The following is a 13186-nucleotide window of genomic DNA, read 5'->3' as shown; positions in this document are numbered from 1 at the left end:
CACAGGTAGAATTTCCTAGGTGTGGGGACTCTAGGAACTCTTTCCGTTAGAGGTCTTTACAAAAACCAGCCCATGGAAGGTTAGGATGGAGAGTTATGAGCCAGAGTGGGGGTCCCCGAACTTACACATGTGCACAAACCACCCAAGAGCCGTGTTTACATAGAGATTCTGGTGCACTGGCTCTAGAGTGGGTGGCTGGCCTGCATTTCTCACAAGTTCCCAGGGCTTGCTGAGACCATTGGCCCCAGCCCACACTCTTGAGTAGTGAAGCATTACAGGACATCTCAAGGCCTTGTCCAGTTTTGGATTAATTGGAAAACACACACACATATATATATAAAGTACATGTATTTCTTTCCAATGAACCAACGAACCATGTGTCAATACAGCAATTAGGTAAGCCAAATGGTCAAATAAGTTGTGTATTTCCTGCGTGACAGTTAAGTAGACGGATCACTCACCCAGGTGACATTTATTGAACACTCACCATTAGTGAGTCCCCGAGCAGTATTGGATGTCAAGTGGAAGCCATCACATGAACGAGTTCGTTCCAGCTACTGTCAGAAGATCCTCAGGACCATTCGAGGGCTCAACTGTGGGACCTACGTGTCTGTAAACCCAGCTTCACCAGCCCCTCTGGTGGTGAAGGGGCCCTGCTGAGCTGTGTCGGGCTCGACTGCTCACAGGCCAGTAGTCACGGTATTGATTTTCAGTGACAGTGACTCAGCCCAGGATCAGAGGCTGCTTTTTTGCAGAGAACACCACCTTCTGGGATTGGGTTGCTTTGAAGCCCATCCAGGAGAGGCTCCAGGACCAACACACAGTAGGCCATCAGAAATGTTGGTGACAATGAAATTGAGGTAGATTTCCTTCTTGAAAGCCACACTGGAACCTGGAAGAAGCCCCTCATTCCCCTCAGAGGGGTCCATTTGGTTTATTTGATAATATACCTCTCTGACCAGCAATGGGCTTCTCGATCCTTTCAGACTTTGTTCCCGGCTGACTCATCTGGCTTCAAATTTCCATCTATCTTCATCTTCCCCTAGTCACCAGATGCTTTTGGCATGACTTTTGATTTCTCTTACCATTCTGATCTGTGGCCGCCAACGGTCTTCTCAATTTAAAATTTCATTTCAACATACCTGCACCTCCCCACACCCCCCTCTGCCTGACCTGTGTCTTTTACCTGGTGACAGACTCTCACTTTCTTTTGGGTCTTTGGCAGCCAGCCCCCTCTCAGTTCTCGGGTCAGGGCCCCCGGAAGTGAGACATAGGGATGGTTCTCAAGGCTCCCAGGGCCGTTGGCCCACCCGGACAGAACCCACGTGCTCTTCTTCACAGCTGTTTTGCATCCCTGCCTCCATCCAGCAGATAAACAAAGAGCACACTGAGCCCAAGAGCATTCAAACACAGACCAGCACAAAATACCAAATGTTCGAGGTTCCTGTGCTTTTCGTTCTGAATCAGCTGCCTTGAATGCAGCATTTACAGATCGGCTAATTAGTGTGGGTTTTGTGGATTGATAGGCATGTTTCCTCCTTGGTGCCCTTCAGGAGTGCGTTGTTTTTTTTGTTTTGTTTTGTTTTGTTTTTTCTCTACTGCCAGATAAGGTTGGAGGGAGTCATTAATTTAGTATTTCTCTAAACTTTTCTCCTTTACTGTCATTGAGAGTTCTTCACTAGAAAGCTTTGTAAGGCACTTTAGATGTCAGAATTTAGAAATATCTACCCTTGGGGCTCCTGGGTGGCTCAGTGGGTTCAGCGTCTGACTCTTTGATTTTGGCTGAGGTCCTGATCTCAGGGTCATGAGATGAAGCCCTGTGTCAGACTCCATGCTGGGCATGGAGCCTGCTAGGATTCTTTTTCCCTCTCCCTTTGCCCCTATCTACCTCCCTCTCTAAAAGAAAAAAAAGAAAGAAAGGCCCTTTTCCTTTATGTCAAGCCCCAGCCTTATATCCCAGATCCCAGATACCACCTCCCTGCCTATGCTTGTGATGTCTCAACCTGCCTGCCCGGAAGGCCTCACCCAGTGCCTCTCCCCGACACCGTGAGGGTCCCACTTTTCTCTGGCCTCCCACAATCTGCAGGCAGAGTCTGCTTCCTTTTGTGCTGCTACAGAACTTCGTCCATGTGTCCGTTCATCACATGTCATGTGACTAGACCATGAGGGAAGGTGCCTTGTCTTATTCCCCTTGGTGGCCTCAGGGGTGTAATAGGCACTCTTAAAAGGATTGCCACAGGATGAACAAATTGGAATTCATCATTGGACACGTGGACATATAGGTGGCCAGCTGTACAAATACAGCATTCTAACAGATTATTTAAAAATATTTTATACATATGAGGCGAGGAAGGACATAGATTCCTGCCTGAGGCAGGGGTCATGGAAGATGTCAGCCCATGGGATTGGCACAGCTGCGGGTGGGAGAGGCCCTGGGAAGAGGACTTCCAGGGTAGATGCAGCAGCCTGAGCACAGGGGCGATGCGAGAGTCTGCCCTGAGCTCAAGGAGTGATGGCTGAGGTCTGGGGCTCTGTGGGGCAGGGGGCAGGGGACGGGCAGGATAAAGTTAAACTGGAATGTTACACTAGAAGTGAGGGTCTAGGGGTTGGGGGCAGTTTCCAGGGGGTCAGGAAAGTCTTCCTGGGGATGATCATTAGACATTTAACCTGGCTCTGATAGAATGCCTCTTTGATGTGTTCGCTAAGACACGTAGGGAAAAGTCACAATGCCACACGCCCCAGAGCTTCACTGGGGTTGTGCCCTCTTTCTACATCTATACCACGCCAAACACAGGTGTTACTTCAAGAGGTATCTTGGGAGTTGTAAGAAATTCCAGGCATAGGGTAAAATACTATTTCTCTCAGGTTTGATAGAAAGTAAAACCTCAATTAACCGAGTCCTTCCAATGACTAGGATTTTATACTCACTGGGCTTTTGGGTGAAAGAGGCAAATCACAAAAAGCACAGGCAAATGTGAGCATTTTTTTTTTTTTTTTTTTTTTTTTTTTTTGCAGAAGCACGTATGATGTGTCCTAGGTACAATCCCCCCTGAAACCAACCCCTGTCTTTCTGCGGCCCCACTCAAGTTCCAGGGCCATGATCTGTCCCCAAATCAGGGAATCCTGCCTCATATTTGTGGCCAGGTCTTGTCTTCTGCTTGGACTCTAAGTTCTTTGAAGGCAAGGGACTGTATTTTATACCCACTTTTTATTGCACACGTGTAACACAGATCTTTGCACGTCATAGGGTTTTTAATATTTGGCAATGGATTAGAAAATGCTGTCCATATTCATTAATGTCGGGATGCAGTGAGAACATTTTAAGTGACTCTCCTATGTTTCTTGTTCAGTGGGTCTGGTCTGAAGTTCTTTTCTAGCAGTGAGTGACTGGCGGTGTGAACTCAGGCAAGTTACTCTCAACCTAACCTGCAGGGTTGGTATAAGAATCAGCGATTAAATATTTAAAGTGTCTGGCAGCAGCTGTTGTTCTTATTCTGCTTGTCTTGAAAGCAGACATTTCCCTGGCTTGTCGCTTATTATTCCACAGTTGAGAGCTCTCATATTTTCTGGAATTGCATTTCCGTTCGGGAGCTTTAGCTCCCAGTCCCTAAGGTTGGCTTTACTAAGGGGGGCCGGGAAGGCGGAAGGAGCCATTTGACCTGAAAGATGAGTAGATGCTTAAAAAGCAGAAACGGATGGAAAAGACATTCCAGACAGAAAGAAAAGCGTGCACAAAGGCCCAGGGTCATGAGGGAAAGTGACACAGAGGAAGTCGATCACGGCTAGCATGGGAGACGTCCACGATGGGCGGTGAGGAGACCGAGGCTAAGCATTTGAGCAGGAGCAGCATCGTGTGAGACGCTAGACCTGGGCTACCAGTGACCTAGATTTGTTTGTCGACAATTCTTTATTCTTCTTTAGTTTCCTGTAAGTTGCAGTGAGTCTCTGAACCAAAACTATAATTAGGCTGATGAACTTTGAACCAGGTAAACAGGGTAGGGATAGGGCACTGTCCCAGCACGTGGCTTCTTAGCAAGAGAAGCACCACTCAGCCAGGTTGGACTCGGCTGATGGGACCAGCCAGCACTGCCCACCTGCAGGCCCTCTGCCCATCTGCTGGGTGCCGGAGTATGGTCGATGCTGACTTGTCCCGGGCTTCTTCATGACTTTTGTTTTAAGATTTTATTTATTTATTTATTTATTTATTTATTTATTTATTTATTTGAGAGAAAAAGAGAAAGAGAGAGCAGGAGCAGCGGGAGAGGCAGAGACAGAGGGAGAAGCTGACTCCCTGCTGAGCAGGGAGCCTGACTCAGGGCTCAATCCCAGGACCCCAGGATCACAACCTGATCCGAAGGCAGATGCTTCACCAATGGAGCCACTGGGCACCCCTTTTTTCCCAACTTCTCATCGTAGGTTGAATCTGTAATACATCAAGTGTAGCAAACCAGGGCCGATCATTATTTGCGTCCTCTTCACAGCCTATGCCTGGCCAGATGTTTTTGAACACTCCTGAAATGTGTGAGCAAGGGTTCGGCAAATATGACAGGCATCCCTTGTCCTGCTTTTGATATTGTTCTCTGTTTGCAGACAAGCCTGGAAATTCGGGGAGGTGGTGAGGGGAGTCGTACCCCCATGTCCTGCTCTCACACGTGCACCCAAGGGAACACCAGGGTCCGGCTTGTCAGGGCGTTCCACCTGTCATGTTAGAGGCACCTGACAGCAGCTGCAAGGCTGTGCTTTCGCTCCCCTGCCCGTGTCTTCCAGCCCCTTCTGTCTCCTGCTGTTCCTCCTGCTTCACATCCAGGTGCTTTTCCCATCCTTCCTGCTCAGCAGTTCTACTATTGTTCTTCCTGTCTGGGTCTCTTAAATTCAGCCCACACCTTTTCAACTCCATATCCTGACTCAAGTGTTTGAAAGCTGTTATTTCATGTTAATTAGAAGTTCTTTTTCCAGCCAAGAAGACTTGCATGGAACTGTTCCCCCAAGTTGAGGTTTAGAGATGAGCTCTGGCATTTGGCGCTTTGGGTACAGTTAAAGGACAATTGGACAATTGGAGCCAGACTGCCACCGCATGCAGGGCCACCTACCCCACCACCTCATGGCCCTCACTGTGAGGGCCAGAAGAGCTCAGTGCACCTCCCAGAGAACGTCATCACGGTCCTGGGCCAGGAGGACCTCCCGTGGCCAAAATTGCCTTGCATCCAGACCCAGGAAGGTCTCTGGCCTCTGAATAGGTCTCCACTATATGCTGAAAGGTGACCCTTTGGCAGCTCGTCCTCCTTTTGTAGCACATTCCCCAGTTGACCCAAGTTTGGTGGGAGATTCTGGTGGGAAAAGATTCCCACCACTTTCTGGACTGGTGAAGACGTCAGCAGGAGTTGGCACCTGACTCCTTCTCTCCCCTCAGGGAACTTCCACTCCTTGAGATGTTTTTGAGCAGAAGTCGAGCCCTGCCCTCACATCTGGCCTCACCCCTTATGCCCGCCTGCTTGTAGACCAGGGACCACATCCCCGTCATCACCTGACCCTTTGCCATCACCCTGGGCGTCTGCAGACCCAGACTGAGGAAGCTGCAGCCCTGAGCCCTCTGAAGGCCACCAGCACCCCCTTAGGCACCCTGTGTTCCATTTGGAGGGAGTGGGTGGTACTAACCCATTCCAGAGCTTGGGGAGTGATTCATTAGGACCACCCTCTTTCTGTCTTCCACTGAGAAAAAAGAGGCTTTCTTCTTCCAGAGTGCCTTAGAATGAGGTCATTACGTCATGCATGGTTGAGGAATCCCCTTATGTGTCTGACTAAATCACTGGAGATACATTCCTCAGTCTTGTGTGGTTTGCAGAGAAAATAGTCAATGAGAAAATGTGGCTCTAAGGCACCTTGGCCTAAGAGAACAGTCCTAGGCACCATGGAAGTGAGGGATTGGTGTTCTTGTATGGAAGGGAGTTAAGTACCACCTACCGAGGGCTGTTACAAAGATGCCTTCGGTATTGTTGGTGAAGGCCATACCCAGGGCTGGTCATGGAGGGTGGGGTCTCTAAGAGACAGCAGCTGTCCCCCCCTTCCTTCTTTGCATTATTATTAACAGCGAACACCAGCTAATGTGATACATAGTAGAGACGTAAACGGGGCATTGTTTGATGAGGTGGGGTTTTTTGCTGGGTTTAGAATTTAGGAAGAATTAAGGAGAGTGGTAGATTCATACAGATTAAAACTGAGGACACAGCATATATGTTCGCAGAGCTAGGAAAGGAACCTGGCCTTTGGCCAGTGAATTATATTGATAGGAGTAAAGGGTCCAGAGGGATGCTTGTCCCAGAACGAGTAGTGGTGGGACAGGAGTGGCCAGTAGATAGGGTGCCCTGAGTATTCAACAAGGAAGCTTGACTTATCGTTACAAACAGTAAGGAATCATTGTAGTTTCTTGAGCTAGGACTGAAGATGATTTTCAGAGATCTTCATAATGCAATTTCTTAGGGCGAACCAATGTGGTAGACAGGAAGACCACCAGGAAGGTGCCAGTACCCTCCACAGGGACAGTACTATTAGCCCAGGGACCAGTGGAGCTAATGTCTCCAGAAAGGGCATAAGTAGAATTTGGGAATGGGATAACCAGGAGGCCAAGAAGGAGACAAGGGTCTAAAGCTTAGCTCACAGAAGTTGTGGACAACAGAGGGTCAAACCACTGGTGATAACAGAAATAGGGAAGAGATAGTTGGTGATTATGGAGTGAGGTGAAGTCCTCGCCCTTAAGTAGCAGGGCTGGGAAGCTCTGAGGAGCAGACCTGACCCAGATGACCCCTTCTTTACGTGCCTTCGGTTCAGGCTTTTCGAGGCCTACAGGACTGGTTCACCTTCCCATGATGAGGATCTTTGTGGAAGGTTATTTGTAGATCCTTTGTATCAACTGAGTCGAGTCTCCTGTGTGATTTTGTAAGTAAATCAAGATTTTCTTTTAGTGAACTTTTGGAATCTTACAAATAGATTTGTTTTGTTTTGTTTTTAAAGAAGTAAGCTCTTAATAAAATCCCTGCGTTCTCGATAAAATGAGCCTTTAACCCAAACACAAATGTTCACATTTGGTCTTCCACTGACAAGGCCATCTATTGAGTTGAGAGTTCCAGAACCCTTGGCCCTGCTGCCACCGCGTCCCTCAGACCAAGCCTCTGCACAACACCCTCTAGAATGAGTACAATAGCTTTCAGGTCTAGGCCAGGCCACTGGGTTGGGCTGTGCTGGAGATGCTCTGGCTTGAGCCATGTTGTTTTCTCCCTTTGTCTTCCCACTGTAGACTCCTGTTTTCCAAAGTAAAGTTGGAGTCGCTCTGCCGGGGCCCAGATGAGGCACTCCTCACCTGTAAGCACATGTTACAAATATGGAAATCCTGCTACAACCTCACCAATCCCAGGTAAGAGGCCAACAGTTGCTGTTTTGCACGGTTTCTGCAGGGTGCCTGCCTGCTGGGTGCCATCTCTGATGGGCATTTAGCAAGCTGGCATTACCCAGCCACCCTGTGCACCCCTGGGTTGTGGTGAGCAGTGCAGGACAGGAGGAGCCTCACATGCTCCATCTGTAAGGGGATCTCCTTCCCACAGGTGACGAAGCCCCCAAGTTGTGGGTTTCTTTTGCTGTGGCTGCCACGTGACCCACCAGGCCCAAGGCACAAGTGATCTCCCACCCATTCCTCTCAACCAGCCATTTATGTAACTCCTTGGACAAGTCTTAATCATCTTGCTGGTGATTTATGGATAGACTAGTAATTATGTACCCCAGGTGGGGGTCTGACAGTAGTATTCAAAGGACCTGCAGAGACCACAAGCCAGGCCCTGTTAAGGAGAGTGGAAATAGCTATTGGCATGATAAAGTATAATTTTCAAACAGTTAAAATCATGACTCAAATGAATATAAAATAAGCATGTATCTAAGGTTTTACTTACCTCATTAACTAATGAGGAAGCCAGTAAGACATTAAAACTCATCTGGAGAAGAATTGGAGAATAGTTACACTGAAATGCATTTGTAGAGAAATGCAAAAACAATATCCCATAGGACAATGAAAGATATTGTTTGGAGTGGTCTTTTTACAGGGTGGAAACCATTTGCCTACAGATGGAGCTATAAAACAGCCTCAGTCAGTCAGAGTCCACCGAGGGCACCCCCCTGACCCAGGCAGATAACTGGGGGAAAGGCCCACAGGTGGACCCCCCTGAAAGACACCCAGTAACCCCTGGTTCCCATTTTCAAGTCTTGGGCCATTCTTCCTGGCATTTGTTTAAATGACCAAGTGTGTCCTGCCCTTGGGGGATGTCATTTAATGAAAAGGGACCTAATAATATAAGTGCCTTCAAACAACTACTCATACTCTTGGCACATTTCTTCAAGCTCATAGCAAGATGTATGGACAGCCCACACTAGCTCTTAAAAGTCAGGAGCCTAAAAATGTTCAACTCCAGTCAGAGATGTGTACTAACTGAGGGTGTCACTTGCCCCACACTGTCCCCTAGGAGGTGACAGGCAGGTGGCTGTGGTCTGCAGTCCTCGGGCCTGGGGAGAGGAAAGGGGGTGGAATGGGCTTGAGGGCGTTAGGGGAGCAGCAGAGTGCAGGAGAGGTTCCCTGGGGGGATTTGTTTTACAAACGTTTCTGCAGTTAAAAGAAAATATTCAGGGGCCCCTGGGTGGCTCAACAGTTGAGCATCTGCCTTCGGCTCAGGTCCTGGGATCGAGTCCCACATCTGACTCTCCGTAGGGAGCCTGTTTCTCCCTCTGCCTGTGTCTCTGCCTCTCTCTCTCTGTGTGTGTCTCTCATGAATAAATAAATAAAATCTTAAAAAAAAAAAAAATATATATATATATATATATATATATATATATATATATATATATTCAAAATCAGCCTCTTCCCCTTGAGAGGATGGGTCCTGGTGAACTGACATTAGATAGAGTCGTGACCACAGACAGGTCTTGTGGGCAGTGAAGCCAGAGAGCAGCCAGCCTGCAGGCTGTCACCCCTCCCCACCCCAACCAGCAGGCAGCCCCACGACCCCAGCAAAGCCAGAGTCACAAGAATGAGCTGAGAACCCCCTTCGCAGGCGTCACCTGCGGCATGTGACCGCCCCACGCTGCGTCTTCCTCTCGGTAGCAGGATAGTCGTGAAGCCGGCCTCTTCCCTTTGGCAGCTGCATTCTGAAAATAAAGATCATTTTAATTTTTAAACAAATTCTGCTTTCCTAAGTCTGCAAGCAGAAATAGAAAATGCCCATGTTATGTTCCCAAAAAGCCCCCCGCTCCTGGCCCGTCAGAAGCAGCAGGATTTCGGGAAGAGTCTTGGCCACAAGTGCCGCTAACCGGAGACGCTGCCCAGGCTGGTGGCTTCCGCACTGGAGCGTTCCTTCGCCCGTACCCCCCGTTAGAGATGAGAAAATAAACCCATCAGCCTTCATATTGCCAATTTTCCCTCAGTTCTCCACACCTCTCCACCTCCCCTACATTTCCTCCCACTTAGCAACCAAGAATATTGAATGTGAGGAGAAAAAAATAGCAGAATTGGAAAGCTTTTTAAAAATACTTAACCAAATGCCTGGGCTGTGTCCATACTTCCTCCGTTTCCTGAAGGATCTTTCAGGGCCAGAGCAGGGAGGAACCCTGGCTCGGGGCGTGGAGTCTGGATGGGGCACAGGGGTGGGCAGAGGGCCCCCCATGAGCTTGCGGCCTGCTCTGCCAGGATTCCCGAAGCCCTGGGGGAGGGGCGCAGGGGTGGTAATTGAGCAGCCCCCTGATTAAGGAGCTTCTCAATTGTGGGTTTTTTTTTTTAACTTTATTTATTTTCTCTGGGATATAAATAAATGTCTCTCCTATAGGCCTTCCCATTGCACAAATTTAAACCTCCTCCCCCATTGGGTCGGGTAAGACATGACCCTGGAGTAGAAGAAAGAGGGGAGGGCTGCGTCTTGACAAGGGGCAGCATACTTAAAAGTTCTCCACATAAGGGCAGCTCTGGGTCCAACAGCCTCGAGTCTCTGATCGGGTCACACGGGGTTCTAGAAGAGGGTAGAGTTGCATGAACAAGTGCATGAGAAGTGCTTTAAAAAAAAGAAAAGAAAAAGAAAGAAAAACTGGGCAGGGAGCATCGTGGCAGGTGGTTGGTTTCTCCCCGAGAAGGCCCACGCGGACTCCCCGTTTGTGAGCGCGCTCCCCTGTGGAGAGGCCTCTGCTGCACCTGCCAGGGCTTCCCACCGGCCCCACCCCCTCCCAGAGAGCAGCCACAGCCGGCCACGTGGAGAAGGGACCGAGCTTTCGTGCTCTCTGCAGCTCGTTCCCTCTTTATTTTTGCCTGAAGGAAAAAAATCCCAGAGTTAGTCGCTGAACTGAGCCTTAGACAACTTGCAAAGAGCGTCCCACCTGCAGTCTGAGAACGCGTCTCTTGCCGTGAGCAGAGCGGTGGGTGGCGTTCTCTGGGGTGTGCATTTGGCAAAGGTGTGTGTCATTTCAGAAGCCTGGATTTGTTTGCTGGGTCTGCACTTTTACTTGCCTTCAGGACAGACATCCGTCTCGGGTTTCGTCTCCGCTCTGTCAGCAGAGGAGCAGGCCCCTTCCATTCTCGTGCACATTGGCTCAGCGGCCCAGGGCAGTGTGACTTGTGACCAGGGGTCCCCGCGGCCCCCTTGAACTGACTGTCAGTGTTTCAGCTGGGGACTCACTGTGCTGCCCCTTCTCTTCAGTGCCTACAGTGGCCTTGCAAGACCGCTACTCTCCGTTTTATAGAAAACAAGGCTGAATAACTTGCCTAAGTTTTCCCAATTAAATAAGCAGTAGAGCTCTGTCTGACTCCAGCTCAGTCTGTCCTCACGCCCGAGCTCCCTGCACCACGCACGCTGCCTCTCGGAGTTGCCAGCCAACTTCTTTGCCTTTTTATTTATTTTTTTATTGTTAACCACTTCTTTCCCCTCCCCCTCGCCACTGCCACGTGGACCATCTCCATCACAGAGCCACATAATTGGAAGAAAATTGTTTCTTCCTCAGTCCTACGCTTACTCACAAATAGCAGTTCAAGTTTTTTTCTTTTTCTTTTTCTTTTTTTTTTTTTAAGATGCTTTCTTTAACCTCAGTTGGAAGTTGGAAACCCCATCCAATAGTGGTTAACAGTCGCCAGCATTTTGGGGAAGCTTTCTTTTTACAAAATGTGCTCTCATTTCATCTTCGAAGCAGCCCCATAAAACAGGCAGGTGTCCTATTCTTTCACACCCATTTCACTGATGAGAATTGAGGGTCAAGGATACTGGGAGCTTGCTTTGACGCTTGTTAGTTGGCCATCGGAGGCCTGGAAAGGAATAGGCGTCTCCTCCCTACCCCGGCCCCCTCTGGCTTCCCTCATCCCAGGGCTCCTCTTCCATCCAGTATTCTCTGTGTGTCAGATGCTAGTTCAGAAGCTGGTAAGACACTGGGTTGCAACAAAGACCACCGGGCTCTGACTCCCAGCCCACCACCAGCTTGTTTCTTGTGATTAACAACCTGCGTGTGCTATAGAAGGTAGAAGATTTACAAGAGAAGCTTCTAGTGTCCAGTGTAACTTTAACCACCACTAGCATGTACTCTAAATGCTCAGTCCCACCTGTGTGGAGATCAACAGTACCGTGGATTTGGGACTTCTGCCAGCATCCCCTCCATCAGCCCTCTACTAGCACCACTGACCAGGAATGGTCCTCCTTCCTCTCCTGCTGCCCCCCTCCAGAGGTGTTTCTTGCAGCCACAGGCCAGGCATAGTAGAGGTGAGGTCACTGGAAGGCAAGGTGGGAGAGGGGCCCATGGCAGGGGCCAAGCAGGGTCCATAGGGAGCAAGGAAGGCTTTGGTGAGAGACACTGGCCGAAGTGAGAGAGGCAAGGAGACCCAAGGGCTGGCCGGGGCCCCCTCTGCCTCTTCCTCCACATCCCAGTAAAGGGATGCTCCTTTGCTCATGCAAAGGCAAATCTCGAGTGGTTAAGACTCCACGCCCTAGCAGTGTAGAACTAAAAATGGCTTTAAGCAACCAGCAAAATTCTCGATCAGTCACAGCGGGAACCAAAGCATCTCCATTTTGAATCATGAACTGTTGCTTATGTGTGGTTTTCCGAAGGAGCTATGAAGAACCACTAAGGAATGTGACTGCACCCAGTTCCTCAGCTGGTGGAGGGGGAGCAGGTCCCGTGTCATGACCAGTGGGGAAGGTTCGCAAGTTCAGAGTTGGGCTGTAGCTGCCATCTCTAACAGCCAGGGTGGGAGGCCCTTAACTCTGCTTCCTCTCACCTACCGTCACACCAGGAGGCTAGGAACAAGGGGTCTTCAGAAATGAGCCAGCTGCACTGACCTCGGGGGTGTGTGTGTAGGTAGATGTGCTTACAGAGGCCCATGGACTGTACCTAAAGGTTGTAGATTTCTCGGTGCTCTGTCCAAGCTCAGCTCAGTGCTGTATGTGGGAGATGATCCTTATCCTCATCTGACAGGGGAGACACTGAGGCACAGGGACAGTAGAACCAAAGTGACCTCAGTGTTAAGGACAGACAGAGGACAAGGTCCTAGACCCCTGGCTAGCCTCCAGGGCCCAACAGCACTCGGGGCAGCCAACCCCAGGCGATGAGAGCTGATAAGATGGGAAGCCAGGAGGGTCACGGCCAAAGCAAACACTTCTGACCTCATATACGCTCCATCAGAGCCCAGGCAAAGCCTTTCCTTGCAACACCAGCACTTTAGGGTGTCCTGGAATCCCCAAGGTGATGGGGGAAAAAAATCTCTGTATTTTGGGGTGCCTGGGTTGCTCAGTGGTTGAGCATCTACCTTCAGCTCAGGGCATGACCCCAGGGTCCTGGGATTGAGTCCCCCATCAGGCTCCCTGCAGGGAGCCTGCTTCTCCCTCTGCCTGTGTCTCTGCCTCTCTCTGTGTCTCTCATGAATAGATAAATAAAATCTTTAAAAAAAAATACAAAATCACTGTATTTTGAGGTGATATCATCTGAAAAGCTCCCGGGTGGGGAGCCATTGCGATATTCAGATCATAACTCTTCGTAATATTTTTCTAATATTTATATTAAAAACACATGAACAGACCAGTGTTAGGAATATTCAGTCACTAATGCAATTAACATTTGCACATACTTTTTTGTGGTCTTCTGCTCAGAGTCAGTTATTTCCCGATTGTGGAAATAATTAATAGAA

At 49.2% G+C, this 13186-nt stretch overlaps 1 protein-coding gene across 7 annotated transcripts in view; it reads left to right on the top strand.

Moving 5' to 3' along the window:
- Nucleotides 1–13186, top strand: part of TTC7B (tetratricopeptide repeat domain 7B) — a 250588-nt gene that overhangs the window by 180230 nt on the left and 57172 nt on the right. For all 7 annotated transcript variants that reach the window (XM_072839681.1, XM_072839676.1, XM_072839679.1 and 4 more), the window contains one exon: nucleotides 7292–7408. In XM_072839681.1, coding sequence (XP_072695782.1) covers nucleotides 7292–7408 — 117 coding nt within the window. The remainder of the gene's footprint in view (nucleotides 1–7291; nucleotides 7409–13186) is intronic.

Source organism: Canis lupus, chromosome 9 (assembly GCF_048164855.1).
Source record: "Canis lupus baileyi chromosome 9, mCanLup2.hap1, whole genome shotgun sequence".
NCBI lineage: Eukaryota > Metazoa > Chordata > Mammalia > Carnivora > Canidae > Canis > Canis lupus.
Note: the sequence above shows the minus strand (reverse complement) of the source record. Positions and strands in the feature narration are given on the sequence as shown.